Genomic DNA, 24,013 nt, shown 5'->3' on the forward strand with positions numbered 1-24,013 from the left:
CTGAGCCACCACATATGGGCCTACTTCTCATGCAGCCTCAGTAAGTATCCCTGATTTTGTTTTTGTTTTTTGAGACAGAGTATCACCTTATCACCCTTGATAGAGGTTCGCGTAAGGAGTTTGAGGAGTTGATCGCGTAAGGAGTTTGAGGTTACAGTAACCTCAAACTCTTGGGCTTACACGATCCTCTTGCCTCAGCCTCCCAAGTAGCTGAAACTATAGGTGCTCACCACAACACTTGGCTCGTTTTTCTATTTTTAGTAGAGATGGGGTCTCCCTCTTGCTCAGGCTGATCTCAAACTCCTGAGCTCAGGCAATCCATCTGCCTTGGCCTCCCAGAGTTCTGGATTACAGGTACAAGCCACCATTCCTGGCCTATACCTGATTTCATGACACCACTGGCCACAATCCTTCTGTCTCTCTAACCATTCTTCGGTCTTAAACTGGGGGATTTTCCCTGGGCCCTCTCATCTCTCCTCTTCTCACTCTATATGTTGTTCTGGAATGGTCTCCTTCACTATGGCTTCACCTACCATCAATCCATTAATGGTCCCCAAATCTATCTTCCTCCCAAACTCACCAGCTTCTTCCTTGAACACCTGCTCCATGTGTGTGTTCTCTGGAGTCAGCTCCCCAGTCCTCCGACATCAGAGTCAGCTTTAACTCCTCTTTCTCCCCAACCTTCCATCCTGACTCAACCACTAGGCCCTTCTGGTTACACTTTGGAAATGCCCCCACAAGGCTCCCCTGCCCCTCAGTCTCTCTATTGCTGCTTATCCTGCCTTGGTTCCAGCCCCAGCACTTCTTCATCTCTGCAACAAGTCTCCAGATGCCTCACTACTGCCTGTTTCTTTAGCCTGGTCACCATCCCTTGCTCAGAATCAAAGAACAAAAAGATACATACACACACAATCACTGTAACCTGACCGTTCAAGACCTTCCCTGATTTCTCCGCTGTCATTCTAATGATGGCTGTTTCTTTCCTTTTCTTTTTTTTTTTTTTTATTGTTGGGGATTCATTGAGGGTATAATAAGCCAGGTTACACTGATTGCAATTGTTAGGTAAAGTCCCTCTTGCAATCATGTCTTGCCCCCAGAAGGTGTGGCACACACCAAGGCCCCACCCCCCTCTCTCTCCGTCCCTCTTTCTGCTTTTCCTCCCCCCCATAACCTTAATTGTCATTAATTGTCCTCATATCAAAATTGAGTACATAGGATTCATGCTTCTCCATTCTTGTGATGCTTTACTAAGAATAGTGTCTTCCACTTCCATCCAGGTTAATACGAAGGCTGTAAAGTCTCCATTTTTTTTAATGGCTGAATAGTATTCCACGGTATACATATACCACAGCTTGTTAATCCATTCCTGGGTTGGTGGGCATTTAGGCTGTTTCCACATTTTGGCGATTGTAAATTGAGCTGCAATAAACAGTCTAGTACAAGTGTCCTTGTGATAAAAGGATTTTTTTTTCCTTCTGGGTAGATGCCCAGTAATGGGATTGCAGGATCAAATGGGAAGTTTAGCTTGAGTGCTTTGAGGTTTCTCCATACTTCCTTCCAGAAAGGTTGTACTAGCTTGCAGTCCCACCAGCAGTGTAAAAGTGTTCCCTTCTCTCCACATCCACGCCAGCATCTGCAGTTTTGAGATTTTGTGATGTGGGCCATTCTCACTGGGATTAGATGGTATCTCAGGGTTGTTTTGATTTGCATTTCTCTAATATATAGGAATGATGAACATTTTTTCATGTGTTTGTTAGCCATTCGTCTGTCTTCTTTAGAGAAGGTTCTATTCATGTCTCTTGCCCATTGATATGCGGGATTGTTGGCTTTTTTCATGTGGATTAATTTGAGTTCTCTATAGATCCTAGTTATCAAGCTTTTGTCTGATTGAAAATATGCAAATATCCTTTCCCATTGTGTAGGTTGTCCCTTTGCTTTGGTTATTGTCTCCTTAGCTGTACAGAAGCTTTTCAGTTTAATGAAGTCCCATTTGTTTATTTTTGTTGTTGTTGCAATTACCATGGCAGTCTTCTTCATGAAGTCTTTCCCCAGGCCAATATCTTCCAGTGTTTTTCCTATGCTTTCTTTGAGGATTTTTATTGTTTCGTGCCTTAAATTTAAGTCCTTTATCCATCTTGAATCAATTTTTGTGAGTGGGGAAACGTGTGGGTCCAGTTTCAGTCTTTTACATGTGGATATCCAGTTCTCCCAAAACCATTTATTGAATAGGGAGTCTTTCCCCCAGGGTATGTTCTTGTTTGGTTTAGAAGATTAGGTGGTTGTAAGATGTTGGTTTTATTTCTTGGTTTTCTATTCAATTCCAAGTGTCTATGTCTCTATTTTGATATCTCTATCAAGATAGCCAGTACCATGCTATCTTGACCACTGTGGCTTTGTAGTACAGACTAAAATCTGGTATGCTGATGCCCCAGCTTTATTTTTATTACTAAGAACTGCCTTAGCTATACAGGGTTTTTTCTGGTTCCATACAAAACACAGAATCATTTTTTCCAAATCTTGAAAGTATGATGTTGGTATTTTGATAGGAATGGCATTGAATAGGTAGATTGCTTTGGGAAGTATAGACATTTTAACAATATTGATTCTGCCCATCCACGAACATGGTGTGTTCTTCCATTTGTTAAAATCCTCTGCTATTTCCTTTCTGAGGATTTCATAATTTTCTTTATAGAGGTCCTTCACCTCCTTCGTTATGTATATTCCTAGGTATTTCATTTTTCTTTGAAACTATGGTGAAGGGAGTTGTGTCCTTAATTAGTTTCTCATCTTCAGTGTTATTGGTGTATACAAAGGCTACTGACTTGTGGACATTGATTTTATATCCTGAAACATTACTGTATTTTTTGATGACTTCTAGGAGTCTTGTGGTTGAGTCTTTGGGATTCTCTAAGTATAAGATCATGTCATCAGCAAAGAGGGAGAGTTTGACCTCCTCTGCTCCCATTTGGATTCCCTTTATTTCCTTGTCTCGCCCAATTGTATTGGCTAGAGCTTCCAGCACTATGTTGAATAGTAAAGGTGACAGAGGACAACCTTCTCTGGTTCCAGTTTTAAGAGGAAAAGCTTTCAGTTTTACTCCATTCAGTAAAATATTAGCTGTGGGTTTGTCATAGATAGCTTCAATCAGTTTTAGAAATGTGCCACCTATGCCTATACTCTTCAGTGTTCTAATTAGAAAAGGATGCTGGATTTTATCAAATGCTTTTTCTGCATCTATTGAGAGGATCATGTGATCTTTATTTTTGCCTCTGTTAATATGGTGGATAATGTTTATGGACTTGCGTATGTTAAACCAGCCTTGCATCCCTGGGATGAAACCTACTTGATCATGATGTATGACTTTTTTGATGATAAGCTGTAATCTATTGGCTAGGGTTTTGTTGAGAATTTTTGCATCTATATTCATGAGTGAGATTGGTCTGAAATTCTCCTTTTTGTTTGGGTCTTTTCCTGGTTTTGGTATCAGGGTGATGTTTGCTTCATAGAATGTGTTGGGGAAGATTCCTTCTTCCTCAATTTTTTGGAATAATTTCTGCAGTACAGGAATAAGCTCTTCCTTGAAGGTTTGATAGAATTCTGGAGTGAAGCCATCTGGACCAGGGCATTTTTTGTTTGGAAGATTTTTTATTGTTTCTTTGAAACAGTGCTTGAAATTGGTCTGTTCAGGAGGTCTATTTCTTCCTGGCTAAGTCTAGGGAGAGGGTGTGATTCCAAATATTGATCCATTTCCTTCACATTGTCAAATTTCTGGGCATAGAGTTTCTGGTAGTATTCAGAGATGATCTCTTGTATCTCTGTGGGATCAGTTGTTATTTCCCCTTTATCATTTCTGATTGAGGTTACTAGAGATTTTACTTTTCTATTTCTTGTTAGTCTGGCCTATGGTTTATCTATTTTATTTATTTTTTCAAAAAACGAACTCCTTGTTTCATTAATTTTCTGAATGATTCTTTTGTTTTCAATTTCATTGATCTCTGATTTGATTTTGGATATTTCTTTTCTTCTACTGAGTTTAGGCTTAGATTGTTCTTCTTTTTCCAAGTCCATAAGATGGCTTGTGAGTTTGTTGATGCGCTCTCTTTCTGTTTTTCAAATGTAGGCATCTAAAGCGATAAATTTTCCTCTCAAGACTGCTTTTGCAGTATCCCACAGGTTTTGGTAGCTTGTGTCTTCATTGTTGTTATGCTCAAGGAAGTTAATAATTTCCTGTTTTATTTCTTCCTGTACCCATCTGTTATTCAACAGAAGATTGTTTAATTTCCATGTCTTTGTGTGGGGTCGAATGTTTTTGTTAGAGTTGAGTTCCACCCTTAGTGCCTTATGGTCTGAGAAGATACAAGGTAAAATTTCAGTTCTTTTGATTCTGTTGATATTTGTTTTGTGTCCCAGGATATGATCAATTTTGGAGAATGTTCCATGGGGTGATGAGAAGAATGTGTATTCTTTATCTTTGGGATGGAGTGTTCTATATGCATCTATCAAGCACAGTTGTTCTAGGGTCTCATTTAAATCTTTTATATCTTTGTTTAATTTCTATTTAGAGGATCTGTCCAGCTCTGTCAGAGGAGTGTTAAAGTCCCCTGTTATTATGGTATTATCAGATATCATATTGCTCAGACTGAGTAAGGTCTGTTTCAAGAATCTAGGAGCATTTAAATTGGGTGCATAAATATTTAGAATTGAAACATCTTCTTGTTGTATTTTTCCCTTGACCAATATAAAGTGACTATCTTTGTCTTTTTTGACTTTAGTTGCTTTAAATCCACATGTATCTGAAAATGAGATGGTAACTCCTCTTTTCTTCTGAATTCCATTTGCCTGAAAAATTGTCTTCCAACCCTTGACTTGGAGCTTTAATTTGTCTTTTGAAGCCAGGTGTGTTTCCTGCAGACAGCAAATGGATGGCTTGTGTTTTTTAATACAGTCAGATGATGGCTATTTCTTAAGGCATGCTTTCTGTGATGCTAGGTTCTGTGCTAAATGCTTGATAAAATCAATTCAATATTTACTCCTCTATTTCCATGGACAATTGTCAAGGTAGGCATTGGTATCTTCATTTTACAAATAAAAACTCACCACTAATGTAGCATAAGTCACTTGTTCCCAGTCACAAAGTTTCAAATGCAGTTCATTCTGACCCCGTGGCCCCTGGGCTTAACCAAAACTGCCTCTAAGTTATACTCAACTTGTTGGCACGTCACACAGGCCCTTCAGAATCCAGTCCAAACCAACCTCTGCATCTTCATTTCCATTTCTTACATTCTAGACATCAGATCCACTGAACCTGTTACCCTTCCTCAAGTGCTTTGCCCTCCTAACAACCTAGTAAACTGCTTGCCACATCTGGCTCAAAGCAGGTGCTCAGAATATTCTACTTTCCCTCTTCCCCTCCTTGTTGAACCTCACTCATATGTATCTTGTCTCTTCCACCGGTAACTCCCTTTCTCCCTTCTATACCAGCATGTTCTGAATCAGTTTTTAAAAATTGATTGAAATATTTCCTCCTCCCCTGTGAAGCCTTCCAGACTGCCTTTGGAAGAGTTGGGTTTTTGCACCAATCTATTCCTTTAGATGGATGAATAGATTCCCTGTGACTTTAAACCTTTTTTGCCTTCATATTGCAATAAATCTGTTTATACGTCTATGTCCCGTTATTATTCATTTACTGTAAACTCACTGGGGTCAGAGAACATCTTATTCCTCTCTTTATCTATAGCCCCTTTCAAATATATACACATATATATAAATCCTCAAAATCCAATTGTTGAATGAATAGTATATGAATGAGGAACATAAGCACTTTTCATAAATACTCTCTCTTTTTTATTAGCTCTCCTGAAGTCTAATTCTAGCCCCTGCTATTATTTTACATAATTGAAAGTGGAATGAAGAATAAGTCTTCCTAAAGTCACTAAGAAATAGTTTAGAGCTGTACTAATCAACGCAGCAGCCACTAGCTGTGTGAGGCTATGGAGCCCTTGCAATATGCCTAGTGCCGTAGGTAGCGTATTCACCACATTTCTACCATCTTTGGCTACGTGGTTCCTAGAGGTCTTCTCAGATGTGCTGTACACATAGACTACAGGATTTCAAAATTTTAGTTCTGTAAAAAAAGTAAGATATTTCATTAAGAATTTTTATTTTTCTACATACTAAAATATTTTGAATATATAATATTTTAAATAACCTATATTATTACACTAATTTCCCTCATTTCTTTTTGCTTTTCTTATGTGACAACTAGAAAATTTTAAAATCAAATTCGTGGCTGGTGACATATTTCAGTTGGAAAGAGCTGATTTAGAGTTTCTGCTATTAAAGGTAGGTACCCTGTTTCCCCGAAAATAAGACAGTGTCTTATTTTAAGGTGTGCTCCCAAAGATGCGCTAGGTCTTATTTTCGGGGGACGCCTTATCTTTCCTGTAAGTAGGTCTTATTTTTGGAGGATGTCTTATTTTCAGGGAAACAGGGTAGTATGATTCTGGGAGGAAGGGGTCAGGAAACTTTTCTTTCCTTCTCCTAAGCCACATAACTAAGGCAAGAAGGAAGGGAGAGAGGGAGGGAAAGGGGAAGAAAGAAAATAAGTTAGCTTCAATTTAACTAACAAACAGCTTAGACAGTTTGTATGTATCACATGACCATACACCTGGGGAATAAAAATCATCTTTCAACTTAATATAATCGCTATCTATTATCTTTTATATAACAATTTTTTTTTATTTCAGATTACTATGAGGGTAAAACGGTTAGGCTGCAATGTTTGCTTTAGTTAGGTAAGATCCCTATTGTAGTCATTATAACAATAATTGTATACCTATTAATCAAACACTGATAAGGGCCTAGGTGCGTCTAGACATTGACACAGGTAGTGAGATATATTAAATAACAGCTAATATAGGAGAACTTTATAAGGAGGACATTACCCAACAGAACTCAGATAAGGAAGACTTTATATTTTATTAACCTGATAATATGTCTGCCCTTTATTAGGTGCCACCTTAAATTCTTACTGAGGAGAGTTAGAAAAGAAAAGAAGAAGAGATAAAGCAACAGCAGAAAAAGGAAAATGAAGGAGAGAGGAGGAAAAGAAAATAGAAAAAGAAAAAGTTTGGCCCCCACACTCTCATTCTATAATGACTGTTAGAGCTTATTTCTTCTTAGGAGAGAGGCCTTTCTACCATCTTTGGCTCCATGATTCTTAGAGACCTTCTGGTATAACTCTAAGCCAATTATTGAATGCTGCTCTGACAACCTCAGCAGATCCACTGAATTCAAGCTTTGGAAATTTTATTGTTTGCTGAATTAAATTATAGGTATTAAAAAGTCTATATTATAATTATATGCCATGGTTAATGTTTAGATTTCTTGGTAAATAGAATTGTATAATTGTCACTGCTATTTTAAGCGAAATTCATTTTTAAATAATTATAATAATATTAATGGTTTTATTATACAAATAGAATTTTAGGAAAACTTGATGATTATTTTTAGTAAATATGTCTTCCAAAGGTTCCTATAATTGCAGGATGGCATGTTACAAAAATGTAAGTCAGAAAATTCAGAGATATGGGCTCTTGTCACCCTGGGCCTTTTTTATTCTGCCTCACTTTAAAATCTGGTAATAAAAACGATCTACCCCACTCCGCCCCCAGATTTTGTTGCAAAATGGAAAATCTCATTTTTATATTTTAAAGGTAAAAAGTAGATAATTCTTTAATGGAATCCAACGTCACAATGTTCATTCCCATCTCAGATTTAATTCTCTGTAGTTTTCCCCCATGTTAATAAACAGAGTTGTTTAGAAGAAATTCTTAAAAATAAGCCTGAAGTCACTACTGCAGAATCAAAGCATGAAAAATAGTTTCTTACCATTCCTCATCTGTTCAACATCACAGAAGTGTGTTCCAGTGGAATTGTGTATGAATGCATGGACATGCTTAACTCCGTTCTAAAAATTAGGGAGGGGAAATGTTTCCAGTAAAATTTCAGTGCATGCCATAAAGCCAGTTTCTTTCATTAAACTGGGAGCACAAATAAATAAGATAACCTTTTCAAAACGCTTCCAAGGGACTTCTTCCACGTGAACTTGAACTCGGATGACATGGTTAAAAGAAGAAAGGAAATGCTCACAGATGGTCACAGCAAAGGCTTCTACGCTTTTGATCTGTTTAAAAAAATGCTAGCTATTAGAAATAAAATTTCAAAATAAATTTCAAACACAGTTAAATAAAATTATGTGAGGCCATTGTTTTGGACTGGGCTCCTGCCCTAAGCCTTCACATACCAAACCAAGCCAAAATGGAGTCACTCATGGTGACGCCACATAATCAAATTGAAACTTTAAGGAAGCAGATGGATTCCAAAACAGACCAGTTCTTCCTGAAAACAAAAGCTGCTTATGATCCTAATTACAGATAACATGGTCAATTTGTTAGAGACTTGAGTGAGATCAGAGCCACAAAGAGAAAATAAAGAGGTCAGTAAAGGGCAGTGCCTGTGGCTCAAAGGAGTGGGGCGCCAGTCCCATATACTGGAGGTGGCGGGTTCAAACCTGACTCCGGCTAAAACGTGCAAAAAAAAAAAAAAGGGCCAGATGTGGTGGCTCATGCCTGTAATCCCAGCACTCTGGGAGGCCAAGGCTGGTGGATTGCCTGAGGTCATGAGTTTGAGACCAACCTGAGCCAGTGCAAGACCTCATCTCTAAAAATAGCCAGGTATGGGGGGGCGGGGGCTCCTGTAGTCCCAGCTACTTGGGAGGCTGAGGCAAAAGAATGGCTCGAGCCCAAGAGTTTGAGGTTGAACTATGACGCCACAGCACTCTACCAAGGGTGACAAAGTGAGATTCTGTCTCAAAAAAAAAAAAAAAAGGAGAAAAGCAGTAAACTTTTCTGCAATCCTGAAAATTGGGACAGAAAGCAGAAAAGGAAACTTTTTAAATGTCTGAGTCCGCATTATAATGAAGTCCCCCCTCTTTAAATCCCTACAAAAAAGTAACCTAAAGTAACCTGACATTGACCAATCCATTTTTTTCTACTGTTCTACTTCCTTGTTCCCACCTTATAAAATCCTCTGCTGTGTTATTGGCCAGGGGGAGGACTCACTCTACGTTATGTAGAACAGAGTCTGCCCCTAATAGTACATAAAAGCCAATGAAATGTATAACTAAATTTGTTGTAGTTTTGTCTTTTGACAAAAAGGACTCATGGAGCTCTCTTTCCTGACCAATTGCTTTTTAGAATGACAGAACCATAGAATTGGAAAGAATCTCAAGGGCTGAAAGTCCCAGTTTCTCCCTAGATCTCCTAAGTGAAGTTAATAACCACCATTGCCAGGTGAGACCTTCTTATCTTTAAAAGAAACCCATTTGCAGGAGGGGATGTGTCAGTGGCTGAACAAAAAACAACTTAATGTTCAGATTTTCCTGACTCTGAACTCTGTCATCACCTATGCCAACAGCCACCTTCACGCTCTGGACTCATTAAGAGGTTTGCACTTGGGCCTCTCTGTTTCCCAAGGAAAACTATTAATTAAGGGCCACCTCCCCTTCTGTTAGACATTTGAAGTTCTCCATCCCCATAAAGAACCTTCACACTTTTCACAAAAACTCTCCCTGTTAATCTCTGGGCAATATTTTATAGTCCTAGCACAGTGTACCAATTATTAAGGCCTTTACCCATAACTAAGTTGGACTATTTATATGGGTTTCCCCAGCACAGTTCTGTTTGTACCTATTGTTCCAGAATAATTATTAATAACATTAATATTATTTCACTTCAAAAATATTGTGATTTAGATAAGAAATGATGTGGTCACTCTAACTATAATGAATGAATCCAAGTTGTTTTTAAAGTTAGGTCCATCCTTCACTTTTTTATCCTTTTGTTTTCTTTTTTTTTTTTTCAGAGACAGAGTCTCACTTTATCCCCCTGGATAGAGAGCCATGGCATCACAGCTCACAGCAACCTCCAACTCCTGGGCTTAGGCGATTCTCTTGCCTCAGCCTCCCAAGGAGATGGGACTGCAGGTGCCCGCCACAATGCCCGGCTATTTTTTTGTTGCAATTTAGCCAGGGCCGGGTTCTAACCTGCCACCCTCGATATATGGGGCCTGCACCCTACCCACTGAGCCACAGGTGCCTCCATCTTTTTATTTATTTATTTATTTTTTAAGACAGAGTCTCATTCTGTTGCCTAAGCCGAGTGCCGTGGCTTCCTCATTGCTCACAGAAACCTCAAATTCTTGGGCTCAGATACCTGGCTAACTTTTCTAATTTTACTAGAGATGGGATCGTGCCTTTGCTCAGCTGGTCTCAAACTCCTGAGCTCAAGAGATCCTCCCTCCTTGGCCTCCCAGAATGCTAGGATTACAGGTGTGAGCCACGGCACCCGACTCATCCTTCGCTTTTCTGCAATCTCTCATACAATATAGGAAATATAATAATCTGTGGTACCTGGCCCTCTTCCATGTCATAATACAGACCTATTTTCTATCAATAATTTTTTGAAGGAAACAAATGATTCCTTTTTACATAGCACTGTATATGTTTGCTGGGCCATTCTGATTAGCAAGAGAAAGGTTCAAGGTGGAAACAGCATTTGCAGAATTTATATTACAATTAGTTTATTTAATGCATTATGGGTATAGAATAGATTTCCTGCAAAAAACATGAGAAAAGAAGCTTTCCAGTCTACATTTCTTGTCTTTTTAAGACTTCTTGGCAAGTAAAAAATTACCTTGAACTGTCCAGAAATCTGCTAGTGGTCCCTCACACTTAAAGAAACCAGAGGGGGGCATTCAATTAGATTTAAGTTCCTCTTGAAAATGCTATTAACATTGAAAATGCTTTTAAATACCATTAACTGCCATATACAGATAGGAAATGGTAATAGAGTCAAGAAGGTTAGGAAGGCATTAACAATAGAAAAAATTAATTTTAACAATAAGAAAAATGTATCTTTTATGCAAGACTTTGAGGCTGGTACAGTGGCTCACACCTATAATCCTAGCACTCTGGGAGGCCTAGTCAGGGGGGATCGCCTGAGCTCAGGAGTTCAAGACCAGCCTAAGCTAGAGTGAGACCCCTCCAAAAATAGCCAGGTGTCGTGGTGGGTGCCTATAGTTCCAGCTTCTCAGGAGGCTGAGGCAAGAGGATCCCTTAAACCTAGAGTTTGAAGTGAATGCCGTCACGACACTCTACCAAGGGTGAAAAAATGAGGCTCTTGTCTCAAAAAAAAAGGAAAAAAAGGACTTAGTTTTGTAGTAACAAGAGGAAGAGAAATTGTATATTCTTTTGTAAATGCACATCATTCTATTATAAATGAAAAAATAAATGATATGCCTCAAAAGAATGCACAATGAAATCTTCTCAGGAGCTTGATTTGCCTATGATCCTAATTGCAGACAACATGGTAAATTGATCCAGTAAGATTCTCTGCTAAAAAATTATAGTGAGATCAGACCCAAAAAGAAAAAACAAACAAACAAAAATAAAACAAAGCAAACTTTTCTCAATCCTGAAAATCTTAGGATAGAAAAGGAAATTTTTTAAATGACTTAAATATGAAAATAGGTTAAAAGGTAAAGGGAATTTGAGATAAGCAGGCAACACCCCCCATGCTATCCTGCAGCAAACTCAACTTAAAGAGAGGCAGCATCTAAGAAGAATGAAGGCCACATACCCCCTTGAACTTGGCCAAGACATGAACCGTGTTCTTGATGGTGTCTGTAGGAATGATGTCTGAATTGTCTCCGTGCAAGTAGTCTTTTTTGGAACTCAGAGTAAGTTGCACTGAAATTGCCACCTCTTTGATGCTGTGATACTTTCCATCTCGTTGAATATGGAGAACTTTGACCATATCCTTCCCATAGCCAGTTCGGACAAACTCCACTTCATCATTCTGCAATGAAAACATAGACATCTTGTTGAAGAAGGCTAAATGAAAGCAAAAACGTTGCAGAAATTTCTCTAAGCTTTAATTTTGTCATACAATTCTACAAGGTTAGAGTCAGAGTATTTATGTAAACAGTATCACATTCTACCTTTGAAGAGCACTGAGAAGTTGTACAGAAAAAAGTGACTCCCCAAATGCAAATATAAATAGATATATCAGGTTGCTCTAGATGACTTTCTCAATGATAAATCAATTCTACTGCTAATAACAGACTCTCCTAGGTCAAAATTTTGCTAACTTGCTCTATTTTATTATATCCCTGCTAACCTAATCCTGTAGCAGCTTTTTAAACTAATAATCCCATTTTACAGAAAGATACACTGAGTTTCAAAGAAGTTAAGCAACTTGCCTGAGTTCACATTGCTGGCAAAAGACACCACCAGAATTTGCGCTTGTCTATTGCTTCCAAAATGCAGGGTGGCCCCTATGTAAACTGTTTCTCTTCTGTAAAATTTCTTGACTCTGTTGACTGGAAATAATTACATGCGCTTTTTAAGAGAGAGTAATATTCTGAAGAAAAGTGCCCTGTGGTCAACAGAAACAATTTGAAAATTGCCTTTTCTGTGTGTTGCTGGGAAGAAGAGTAATTAGTGACAAGGTCCAGATTACGTCAGAAGTGCGGAGCCAGAGCTATCTGGCCGCAGGGAGAGTTGTGCTTTTAGTGATGAGACTCTTGATATTAAATAAAAGCCCGGTGATTGATTCATTACTACGTGCGTCCGAAGCTGGAGCTCCAGCTAGCAAACATATCCCTCTCGACCGGTAGAATCCACAGGCTCGTCTCTGGGTTTTATTGGTATTTGAGAGAAGAGGCAGGAGGGCCCATAAGACCTATTTTACTTAGCATGGATCTTGACCATTAAAACGGTAAAGAAAGAAGGTGATGAAAATAAAAATAAATAAAAAGTAGCACATAGCGAGAGTCTGCTAGGAAGCCAAAGAAGCAAGCTTAGTTGCTAATTGTACTTAGGATATCCGGATATACCGAGGCTGCCTAAAAATCTGTGTAAAAAATCACCAGATTCTCCGAGGGGAATTTAAAACTATTCACCCACATCAGAAATCATCAGTATTCTTCATTAAAGTGGGGAATGGGATGCTGGCCCAAGTCTGGTTGTGGTTACTGGGTAAGTGTGTCATAAATGTAAGGCTGGTACCACCATCACTTCCACTTCTCATGTGATGACACAGAATAGTTAATAAAAACACACACATGATCTCAATATAGGAAGAGCTGCTACAGCTGTCACCCCAGTCAGGAAGTTCCTCTGGGAAAGAGGGCAAGGAATTTACGCCCTGTGGTCACCACAGCTTGGAGATCACAGGCACAGCTGGCTGGGAACAAAGGCTCGAGGAGGGCAGGACTGGATATAGAAAGAGCCGGGCACTGGCCCCAAATGCCAGAGGCGGTGGGTTCAAACCCAGCCCCGGCCAAAAGAGGAAGGAAGGAAGGAAGAAGGGAGGAGGGAGGGAGGGAGGGAGGAAGGAAGGAAGGAAGGAAGGAAGGGCCAGTGAAGCAGCACGGGTGTCCGCGTTGCTCATTAGCCAGAGCCCCAGCACAGCTCAGCCATCCCAGGCCAGAGGTCATGCGGGATGCAGGCAGGAGAGGTCAGCACTGCTTTGCAGGATCCTGGCTAAGCAGAGCTTGGCCCTTGAGTAAAGCTTGATCAATCAAGTTGACTGAGCAATGAGTCAAAGGGCCCAACCATCCGAGCCTTGAGTAAGATGGAACAGGTCCGGTGTGGGACACCTAACAGTTTCTCAGCAGGACTGGATAGAACAGGAAATGGCCTGGACCAGAACTGGGGCTGCCCTCCTTTAGCTCTGTAGTCAGAGAATTAGAAGTAGGTGTCAGAATCCCATTGTACGTGGGTCACTATGAAAGTTTCGTGACAGCGTTACAGTCCATTATTTAATTTCCAAGAAACATAGTTGACAGCGTCCTTTTTGATTCACTTGCCCAAGTTTCAACTTGCTCGGCTTATGGGTGTTGCTGGGAGGGCTTCATTTTTTTGTTTCTTGTGAGGATTTTTTTGTTTCTTGACGTTTGTGTATCTCAATACTTTCATAATGACCCACGTATACAATGCAGAGTGTGGTACAGAGATGGATGTACAGGAAAATTGTGAAGTATGAATGTCGCTCTCTTTTGGAGGGTGGACAGGTGCTGAAATGCTAGGCGTTGGGCTCTGCAGCCCAGGTGGAATCTTTGTCCTGCCACCTATTAAATCTGAATGCAGGCGAATTTCTCCATCTGTGAAATGGGAATAATAGTAGCATCCAGCACTCAGACCTGATGTGAGCGTTACATGAGAAAACATCATAAAGCACTTCGAACGATGCCTGGCGGACAGTAGGTATTCAATTGATTTTAGCTATAATTATCATTGATAAATAATAACTCTATGTCAAATTTTGTAGTAAGGATCTTTCCAGTTATCAATAAATGCCTAGAGTGGGGTGGGTAAAATCAAAGGGCGGCTGCTCTGAGATGTGCCCATCTGCCTCTCCCTCCCCTGGGCACATCCGCCTTATTTAAATTCTCAGGATCGCCCATATCCACACTTTTGGTTATCCTTCCTCACGCTTGTGTGCTTGAGGAAACAAAGTTACAAAAGGAAACTCAATTTCCTAGAGTGATACCCTGGACACTTCACATCAGCAGGAATAAATCTTTGCCGGCCTCTACACAGGAAAAATACAGGTCTTCAAGTATAAAGGGGTAGAGAATGATGATACCGGAGAGCGCTCGCAGGGATTTTAAATGACTCTTGTGAATGTTCCCTTCTACAGCAAGGCACTGAGTATTCTTATTTCCAGACCACATTGAAAGCGACAATAGGTCTGGGTGTTCTTAGCCTGGAATATGTTAACTTCTAGAAGCCCCAGTAGATGGATTTGAAGCAGAACTGTGTACCCTGTGAAGTTGTAACTGAAACTTTATGTGTTTGGGGGAATGGATTTTACTGGGAAGAACATTCATAGAATTTCATTAGATTCCAAAAGGGAATGAAAGTTTAAGAGCCATTGTCTGTATGCCTGGGCTCCAAATTGTTATGGTCGCTTTGATTAAACTGACTCTGCTGTGGCCTAACAATTAGCCATGAGATAGGGAAGAGTCCTCAGTACAACCATCTGGACGTAAAGGCACAACATTGAGAAGGTTAACATTGACTGCCTGAGTTAGAATTCTGGCTCCACCACTTCCCCGCTGGACGGCCCTAGGCAAGTAAATTAATCTTTTTGTTCCTTTCCCTTTTGATCTGTAATACAGAATAATGATTGCACCTCTTATATATCTTGTAATTGTTGTGTGATTCAAAGTAAACGCTTAGAGCAGTGACTAGCACATAGTGTCAGTAAATGTTAGCTATCATTACGATCTGGCCTGCCAATTTCACCCAAAGTATATCTGATACCAGTTCCTTTGCTAAGTGATAGGGAGAAAAGCCTTGTTTTTCTTTTTGCTAAAGAAGACAGGCTCCCATATCAGTGTGCATTGTTTTTTTGCTGTAGATGGGCGACTAATAAAACAAACGTCTGTTAATATTAATCAAATTATTAATTAATCTTAGCTGCTGATACCCACTGAGGGCCAATCTTTATATAAATACTCTCCTCCACCCACATGCCATACTTTCTAGCTCTGAATATTTATCCGTACTTTCTTTTAATAATAACATTCATATATTTGTACTTTCATATGCCAGATACCATATGACTTTCTCCATTTTCTAGAAAAAGACTTAGGCAGAAATAAATCTACATATCTCAGACCTCAGGACTAGGATCTAGTGATGTTAAGCCACCAACCAACACTCTTTTCAGAGTGCTCTCTCCCCATACAGGTAGCATCATGGCTCATCCTGCCTCCTCCATAGAGCTTTCGCTGAGACCCCACCAGGAACTGTTATCTCTTGCCTTTTAACTCCCAGTGCACTTTACTAGATGTTAAGGTCACTTTCTTCCTTAATTCTCTTTATTTTTAGGTTTTCATCTATTTTTTATTTCAAATTAATATGAGGGCACAAATGTTCAGGTTACCTTGTTCTCACTTCCGAGAAAAGGTCCAGTTGTAAAAGCGCTCCTCCCCGGGGGGCGTGTTATACACCCTCACAATGTGCCCATTAGGCGAGAGCCTGCCTCACGCCCCCCCCTTCTGCCAATCATCTTCCCCCTCCCTGCCTCCCCCTCCAGCCTCCCTCTACCCCTGCCCTAAACTACATTTGTGTTTTATTGTTCATGTGAGTGTGTAATTGTTGATATTTTGGTTCCATTGGTTTCTTTCTTATTCTTATTTGTGTACATGTCTCAGTGTTCTCAATGCCAATGTCTTAAGGCAAGATCAAGTCATCCGCACACCACTTGATAGCCACTTTGAAAACTGTCATAAATTATTTTTCCAAGGAACAAATTGATTAAACTGACTCTGTGTTGCAGATGATGTCACAAAATGTAGGTCATTTTTACTTAAGTAGGAAAAACATTGTTTGCATCACTAGCTTCCTCTTGTTAGCTCAGCTTCGGGCTCGTATTTTCTGGTTACAGGATGAGGTGAAGGATTACAGGCAGACCCAGCCTACATCAGTCTATATTTTCCTATAAGAACTCTTATCAGGAAAACATACAAAGTTTGTTGGTGTCACTTGGGAGCCACATTATTCCCAGAAAGTTAAAATACTTGTGATACTTTCCATGGGTCTCTACATTATTAAATATTATCAGGAGTGGTAATATTTATTTAACATTATTAATTTATTTAACATTGAATATCACAGCTTCCAACTATTTAAATCTCTAGCACACATACATTTTTATTGTTAATTTTTTATGCAAAATTTCGTCTTTTTAGTGGCTTCCTTTAGCTATAGTTGTCTGTTCCTGATCCTAGTATGCCATACTTTAACCATCGAATATCTCTGCTGACAAAGGAAAATACTTCATTTAAGGTTATGTGTTTATTTATTTATTTATTTTTTTGTAGAGACAGAGTCTCACTGTACCGCCCTCGGGTAGAGTGCCGTGGCGTCACACAGCTCACAGCAACCTCCAACTCTTGGGCTTAGGCGATTTTCCTGCCTCAGCCTCCCGAGTAGCTGGGACTACAGGCGCCCACCACAACTCCCAGCTATTTTTTGTTGCAGTTTGGCCGGGGCTGGGCTCGAACCCGCCACCCTCGGCATATGGGGCCGGCGCCCTACTCACTGAGCCACAGGCGCCGCCCATGTTTATTTATTTTTTAAGACAGAGCCTTACTATGTTGCCTGGTAGAGTGCTGTGGTGTCACAGCTCTCAGCAACCTCAAACTCTTGGGCTCAAGTGATTGATGCTCTTGCCTCAGCCTCCCAAGTAGCTGGGGCTAAAGGTGCCCAGCACAACGCCCGGCTATTGTTGTTGTTGTTGCAGTTGTCATTGTTGTTTTAGCTGGCCAGGGCCAGGTTTGAATCCACCAGCCCCGTTGCTCGTGCGGGCGCCCTAACCACTGAGCTATGGGCACCGAGCCCCATCTAAGGTCTTTGTTGCTTTTAACCTTTCCTTTTTCAAATGCTGAAATATGAATTTTGATTTTGTATAAGTGTGTGTTCACCAAATGTTTGTTCATATATGTATATTTTAATTACAGAAAATCTATTGGAAAAGTATTAGGAAAGATAGGGAGAATGGTTGATAAATTTAAATTTTGAAATAACTAGATTTTTCTCGCCCATCTTAGAAGAGCTTCTCTACAAATGTCATCTCTACCCTCCATAACAGAGAGAAATGCAAAATTCTAGTGATTTTGGACTTATTACGTATGTGTAAATATCAATTCAGTGGCAGTGGGCCTTAATAGAAGAATTATTCATGGAGACAGCCCCCGGCTGTGTCTTGGCAATGTGCTGGCGGAGTTCTTCCAATTCTTTGTCCAGGTTTCTCTTTTGCCTGCTATTAGGCATTTGTGAACAACAACAAAAAGAAACTTCAGAGAAAAATACTGAACAAATACAAGAAAAATGAGCATTCATTCACATGAACAATTTTAGTATCACTTTGGTGAATTTTAACAAGACATAATAATGATAAGAACCGTAATGGTGAATAATAATCTTAGAAGCAGCTGGTATTTTTTTTTTTTTTTTTTGGCTGCCTAGGATCTACGAAATGTTAGACAGGAAAATATTGACACCCAGTAGAAAATGTCATGTTGCTTTAACTGGTAAAGTGGCTTATTGCTGTCAAGAGGGAGGATTTGCGTTATGTTCAAAGGGTGGTTCTAAAGAGATTTGCCAAGTAGATGTTTCAAAAACAATAAAACAACTCATCTCTATAATTAGGGTAGAAAAGGTAACTAACCTGTTAACTAATAAAGATTCCATTCACAGGTGCTCAGTTTCTTCTGCCTTTTACCAAGGAAGAGAAATTCATCACTAAATACCAGTAGAGATGCTAATTTTCTTGCCAGCCTCTCCAACAGCACCAACAGCCTTTGGGCAGGGAACCTGGAACAAGGAGCTTCTAAGATCGGGAGCAGAAAATCCCACAATAAAGAATTGAGAAAGATCTCCAAACATGCGGCTGGAGTAAAATTTTACCAAAATGCACACACGGAGAGATGTCTGTTTTTTAATATATAAGTCTTGAAAATAAAAGTAATAGCAGCAACCATTTGTCACAGGTTTGATATGTGTTAGGACATTTGCAAATGTTATTTCCTCTAATCCTTTATAAGCCCTATGATGTAGGTATTATTATCCAAGTTTGACAAAGGAAGACACTAGGGTTAGGGAAACTGCCAGGTCACATAGTAGGTGATAGAGGCAGGATGAGAGCCCAATCCATGTGCCCCAGATGACCATGCCCTTCCCACTACATCACAGTCCTTACACTACATTAGATGACTGACCCCTCCATTCATTAATTCTAATTCCCACAAAGGAAGGACCAGGCTGCTGCAGAAACTTGTATTTACATGCCATTTACCACTATTTACATTTCCACCCACTGATACCTACATTTTCTTTTCTATTCCTCACAACCACCCTATGATTTGGCAGAGAGAATTCCTATTTAAGATGAACTAGCTCAGAGATGTTAAGTGAGCTGTCCAAAGCCACACAGCAGACAGGCAGATTGGTATAGTGCAAAGAGCTCTGCTGAGACTGCAGAGATGCTATACCAGGTAGAACTTATCCCACAGCCAGAGCCACCTCTGCTCAAATCATCCTTTTTCTAGCACTCATTTTTTTTTAAACTGCAGGTTATGATCTCAGGTAGATTCTGTGATTAAGGTGGGAATGTGTAAGCTGTAAAGCAGCGAGAGAATCAAAGGGTGGCTGCCCTTTGGAGCAGGAGGAAAGTTCAGCTTCCTGCCTTCAACAGTGGTGCACTCATTGGAGTTGAACATTGACTTTGGTCTGGGTGAAAGCCATCAAAAACATGAGTGATGTTGGCTTATTTGTGGTTATTTACAACCACAGCACTGATTTAATCACCAAAGCACTGATTTTAGTCTCTCTAGAAGGAAAAGGAAATAACTTTGTCATGGAAAAAAAGAAAAGAAGGCGAGACAGAAACAACATTTAGTGAGCGTCAGTTATGTGCCAGGAAATGTCACAGAGCATCTCACCGAGTCCTGAAAGCACAGTGGAAATCACAGTCCCACCTTCAGAAAAGAAAGCTGAAGCACAGAACGTTAAATAGTTGGATCAAAACCACATGGCTAGTGAGAGGAAGGGCCAGCATGGAGCCCAGCGCTGCCTGATTCTTTTCACTATATCTGGCTGGCCCCCCTACTTAGAAACCTCTGATAAAACTCTTCCTAATGGGCTCCCACCTACTACATAGCCCCTTTCATTTATTTTTCTGATTAGATTTAACTTATTCTAAATTTCACCTAATCCCCAAGTAGAAGTCTCTGAAAACTTTTGCATTCAGTCCACACATTCACCAGGTCTCCTTCCATGTGAGAAGCACTGTCACATGTGCTGGAGATGCCACAGTGAACAGGCAGACACTGGCCCACCCTCACAGAGATTATACACACTAGGACAGACTTCTTTTATAAAGAATTAACTGGTTAGTATTTTATGATCTTCAGGGTCTCTGTTGCACCTATTCAACTCTGTCATTATAGCATAAAAGTAGCTACATATAGGCTTGACGCCTGTAGCACAGTGGTTACAGCGCCAGCCACATGCACCAAGGCTGGTGGGTTCAAACCCAGCCTGGGCCTATTAAAGCAACAATGACAACAACAGCAAAATAGCCAGGCTTTGTGGCGGGCACCTGTGGTCCCAGCTACTTGGGAGGCTGAGGCAAGAGAATCACTTAAGCCCAAGGGTTCGAGGTTGCTGTGAGCTGTGATGCCACAGAATCTACAGAGGGCAATGACTGTCTCAAAAAAAAAAAAAAAAAAAGGCTACATATAATACATAAATGAATGGGCATGGCTATGTTCCAATAAAACTTTATTTACAAAAATAGGCAGTTTATTTTGTAAACTTTATTTGCAAAAATAGGCAGTAGTTCACAGGAGTTTTCTGACCTCTACTTTAGAGGAAGACTCAGAAAAGTAACCAAGTAATTAGTAACACATTGTGATAATCACTTTAATTGAAAAACTACAATGAGCTCTCGGAATATATTGCAGGGACACCTACACCAGATTAGGAGAGCTCAAGAGTGGCTTCCAGGAGGAAATGGCATCCATTCTCAAAGCAGCCCAAGGGATAAGAAGTCATCGACCAAGTATAATTTTCTAGTCTTTTCCCACTTACTATACTTATGTTTTCCTATGATCACATTTCCCATGAATAACTTTTTATTCCTCAAATACCTACTGAAGTTATTTGCTTGTCTCATTCCTTTCCATCAAAGTAATTCAAGCCCTCTCCCCTTTCTTCCATAACAAATACATCAACTTTTTCCTTCAGTATGTTAACTTCTAGATTTCACTAGGTCCATTAACAGTCTTGTAAAAGTGTAAACAAAAGTAAAGTTAAACTTCAACAGATAAATGCTATGGTATAAATCAAAATACTTTACAAAGCTATTGAAAATAAATAAATAAAGCCCACAGCTTGACTCCCAGGAGTCTTCACAGGATGACTGAAACTCACTGAAGCCAGGACAGAAAAGGCTCTGGGGAAACTCAACTTTAGCTCAATCTCAAAAAAGTCTCACAAGAATATAAACTCACAGCCAAATTCAAACATACCTACAATAGCCAGGTATCATGAAAAAGAGCTTAGCAAAGTTTGATCTGGAACTATGCCAGATATTAGAATTAGATACAGGTAGTGCCTGTAGCTCAATGAGTAGGGTGCCGGTCACATACACCCAGGCTGGCGGGTTCGAACCCAGCCCTGGCCAGCTAAAACAACAATGACAACTGCAACAACAAAAAATAGCTGAGTGTTGTGGTGGGCACCTGTAGTCCCAGCTACTTGGGAAACTGAGGCAAAGGAATTGCTTAAGCCCAAGAGTTTGAGGTTGCTGTGAGCTGTGATGCCATGGCACTCTACCCAGGGTGACAGCTTGAGACTCTGTCTCAGAAAAAAAAAAAAAGAATTAGATACAAAAATATAAAATATTTAACAATTTTACAGAAGAAAGGAAACGATTGAGCATGTGAGAAAGAAATGAGACCTCACCAAAGATCAAGTAAATTTGAAAAGAAAAACCAATTGAACTTAAATAAATGAATTAATAAGTAGATTAAGAAACAAATGAAACACAACTCAAAAAGAATGAAAACATACACAACTATAAATTATCAATTTACAATGAAGTTGTTGTGGAAAAAATGGGACACATGAGAAAAAATAATTATTATTTCAAAGAGATGAAGTAGCAAAATTAATGTTGCCAAAGATAGAATCAGAGAACTGTTAGAAAGATCCACATGAATAATCAAGGATTAATGCAGACACAAAAAGGTAGAGTCAATGAAAAACATAAAATGGACTGAAAGGGGAGGATAAAGAGAATGTGGAAGAGGCTCTCTGTGAAGAGACCAAGACTGAGATTTTCCAAAGTTATTAGGTGATTGAATGCAAACCTTCAACCATAAAATAAGACGCCCAAAGAATTCTCAAAGATACCCAACCACAAAATAAGACATCCACTCCAAGATTGAATGCAAACCTTCAACCATAAAATAAGACACCCACTCAAAGAATTCTTATTTGTTTGATAAATAGTACTTGGCCAAGTTACAAGAAAGCCATCTTCCACTTTTTTCTAGAGCAATGATATTTTCATAATACAGGGTGTGCGATTTACTACAGTAAACTATTTTAAATGGCACCCAAACTTTATGTCCACCCCGTATTACAGTCCTCAGGCTTCAAAAGCCAGTAATATTGTGAAAAACGTTCTGTTTGCATTTTCCAGTTTGCATTTTCTTCATGCACCAAATTCATTGGTTTCTTTTCGTATTACTTGCTGCATACAGTAAAAACCAGGACACACTTTAATCCAGGCTTCTGGGTAATGTTGAAACACTGGAGACCCTCAATGTCTGGTGCAGTGTTAGACACGGTAGTGATTATATAAGAAAGATTGTTGACTGATAATCAGCATGATCAGGTTGGCAACAACGGGAATTAAGAAAATCCATTGAAAATGACATCTGAAAGAAGCCAACCTACGTTTGTCTTTCTAGACCTTGAAATAAAAGTGGATTTAGCAAACATCCCAATACAGATATCCTCAACCACCCTACAGGAAAAGCTAAGGTTGTAGTAAGAATAACCTCAGTTAACATTTTGGGCTGAGGCCCTGTGTTAACCACAGAATAAGAAGAGGAAAATGGAAATTATTTTATGTCCTATTCAAAAAAAGTCTTTTGTCACTGAAAACAAGTTGTTCATACTCTAAAAGCATCAACTAATCCTGTTCCTGGTGTATGCAGCTGTTCCCACTGTAATACCAAAACGTTTCCCAGGATAAATAAATAAAATTCATTTTATTTCACCTTAACAGAGAAGAGTAAATTTCATGTGATAGAATTTTTTGCAAATTGACAAAAAGGTTAAGGTTGTTGAAATTCTTTTTTCTGAACAAAATAAAAACCTACATAAGACAAAATGATTGCCCATGGAGGAACGGTAAGGAAAGTGTTTCTTGGTTTAGCCAATTTTGTCTGCTCTCTGCAGACGGCTGCAATTCTCCCAGATACAGTATAGTCTTCGGCTCCGATTCTACCAGATACAGTATAGTCTTTGCCTCATGACAGTGGAGTTTCAAAATTTGGGGTGCACAAGCATCACTAATAAGCTTATTAAAAATAACGATTCCTGTGCTCTGCTGGGAAGATTCTGGTTCAGCAGGTTTGCGATGATGCCCAGAATTCTGCCTGTTTTACAGGTACCACAAGCAACATAGGGGAATGGTCCAGAGTACCCCTCACAAAACTGTTTTAGGAGAAACAGCCACAGGCCTTCCCTTTTCTACCCACCCTAAGAATCCTGACCAATTTCAGCACGAACACAGAAGTGATCTGATTTACAAGGTCTGGGTGCTCTAACTCTGTGGTCCCCAACCCCAGGACCAAGGACCATTGCTGTTAGGAAACGCGGCCACACAGGTGAGGGGCAGGCAAGCCAACAAGCTGCATCTGATTTTACAGCCGCTCCCCATCCCTGGCATCACCGCCTAAGCTCCGCCTCCTGCCACATCAGCTGTAGCATTAGGTTCTCACAGTAGCAAACTCTACTGTCAACCGCACACTTGGGGGATCTAGGTTGCACACTCCTTATGAGAATTTAACACCTGATGACCCAAGAGGGAGCTGAGGCAGTGGGGAGTGGCTGCCAATACAGAGTCTCATTAACAGAGAGATTTGCCTACACAGAGACCATGAAGAATCAATCGCTTGCAGACTCATATCAAAACTACCCCCCTCCCGATCTGTGGAAAAACTGTCTTCCATGAAACCAGTCCCTGGTGCCAGAAAGGTTGGGGACCACTGCTCTAAGTGACTCTGTTCTGGATCCTTCACCAGAAGGACAGATTAGAGCCCTCGTGATTTCCAGGGATGAGATTAAACTACTATTTGT

The 24,013-nt window shown here is 39.8% G+C and overlaps 1 protein-coding gene across 6 annotated transcripts in view; it reads right to left on the minus strand.

The window, feature by feature from the left end:
- LOC128586691 (uricase) overlaps positions 1–24,013 on the minus strand; it is a 93,631-nt gene that overhangs the window by 13,998 nt on the left and 55,620 nt on the right. For 3 of the 6 annotated variants that reach the window (XM_053592726.1, XM_053592729.1, XM_053592727.1), the window contains exons 2-4: positions 11,700–11,918; positions 8,069–8,185; positions 7,891–7,969 (exon numbers count right to left, since the gene is read on the minus strand). In XM_053592726.1, coding sequence (XP_053448701.1) covers positions 7,891–7,969; positions 8,069–8,185; positions 11,700–11,918 — 415 coding nt within the window. Of the gene's footprint in view, positions 1–7,890; positions 7,970–8,068; positions 8,186–11,699; positions 11,919–12,321; positions 12,442–18,305; positions 18,353–24,013 lie in introns of all 6 variants that reach the window. The other 3 variants (XM_053592731.1, XM_053592730.1, XM_053592732.1) reach the window with 2 other exon arrangements.

This window comes from Nycticebus coucang, chromosome 5 (assembly GCF_027406575.1).
Source record: "Nycticebus coucang isolate mNycCou1 chromosome 5, mNycCou1.pri, whole genome shotgun sequence".
Classification (NCBI taxonomy): domain Eukaryota; kingdom Metazoa; phylum Chordata; class Mammalia; order Primates; family Lorisidae; genus Nycticebus; species Nycticebus coucang.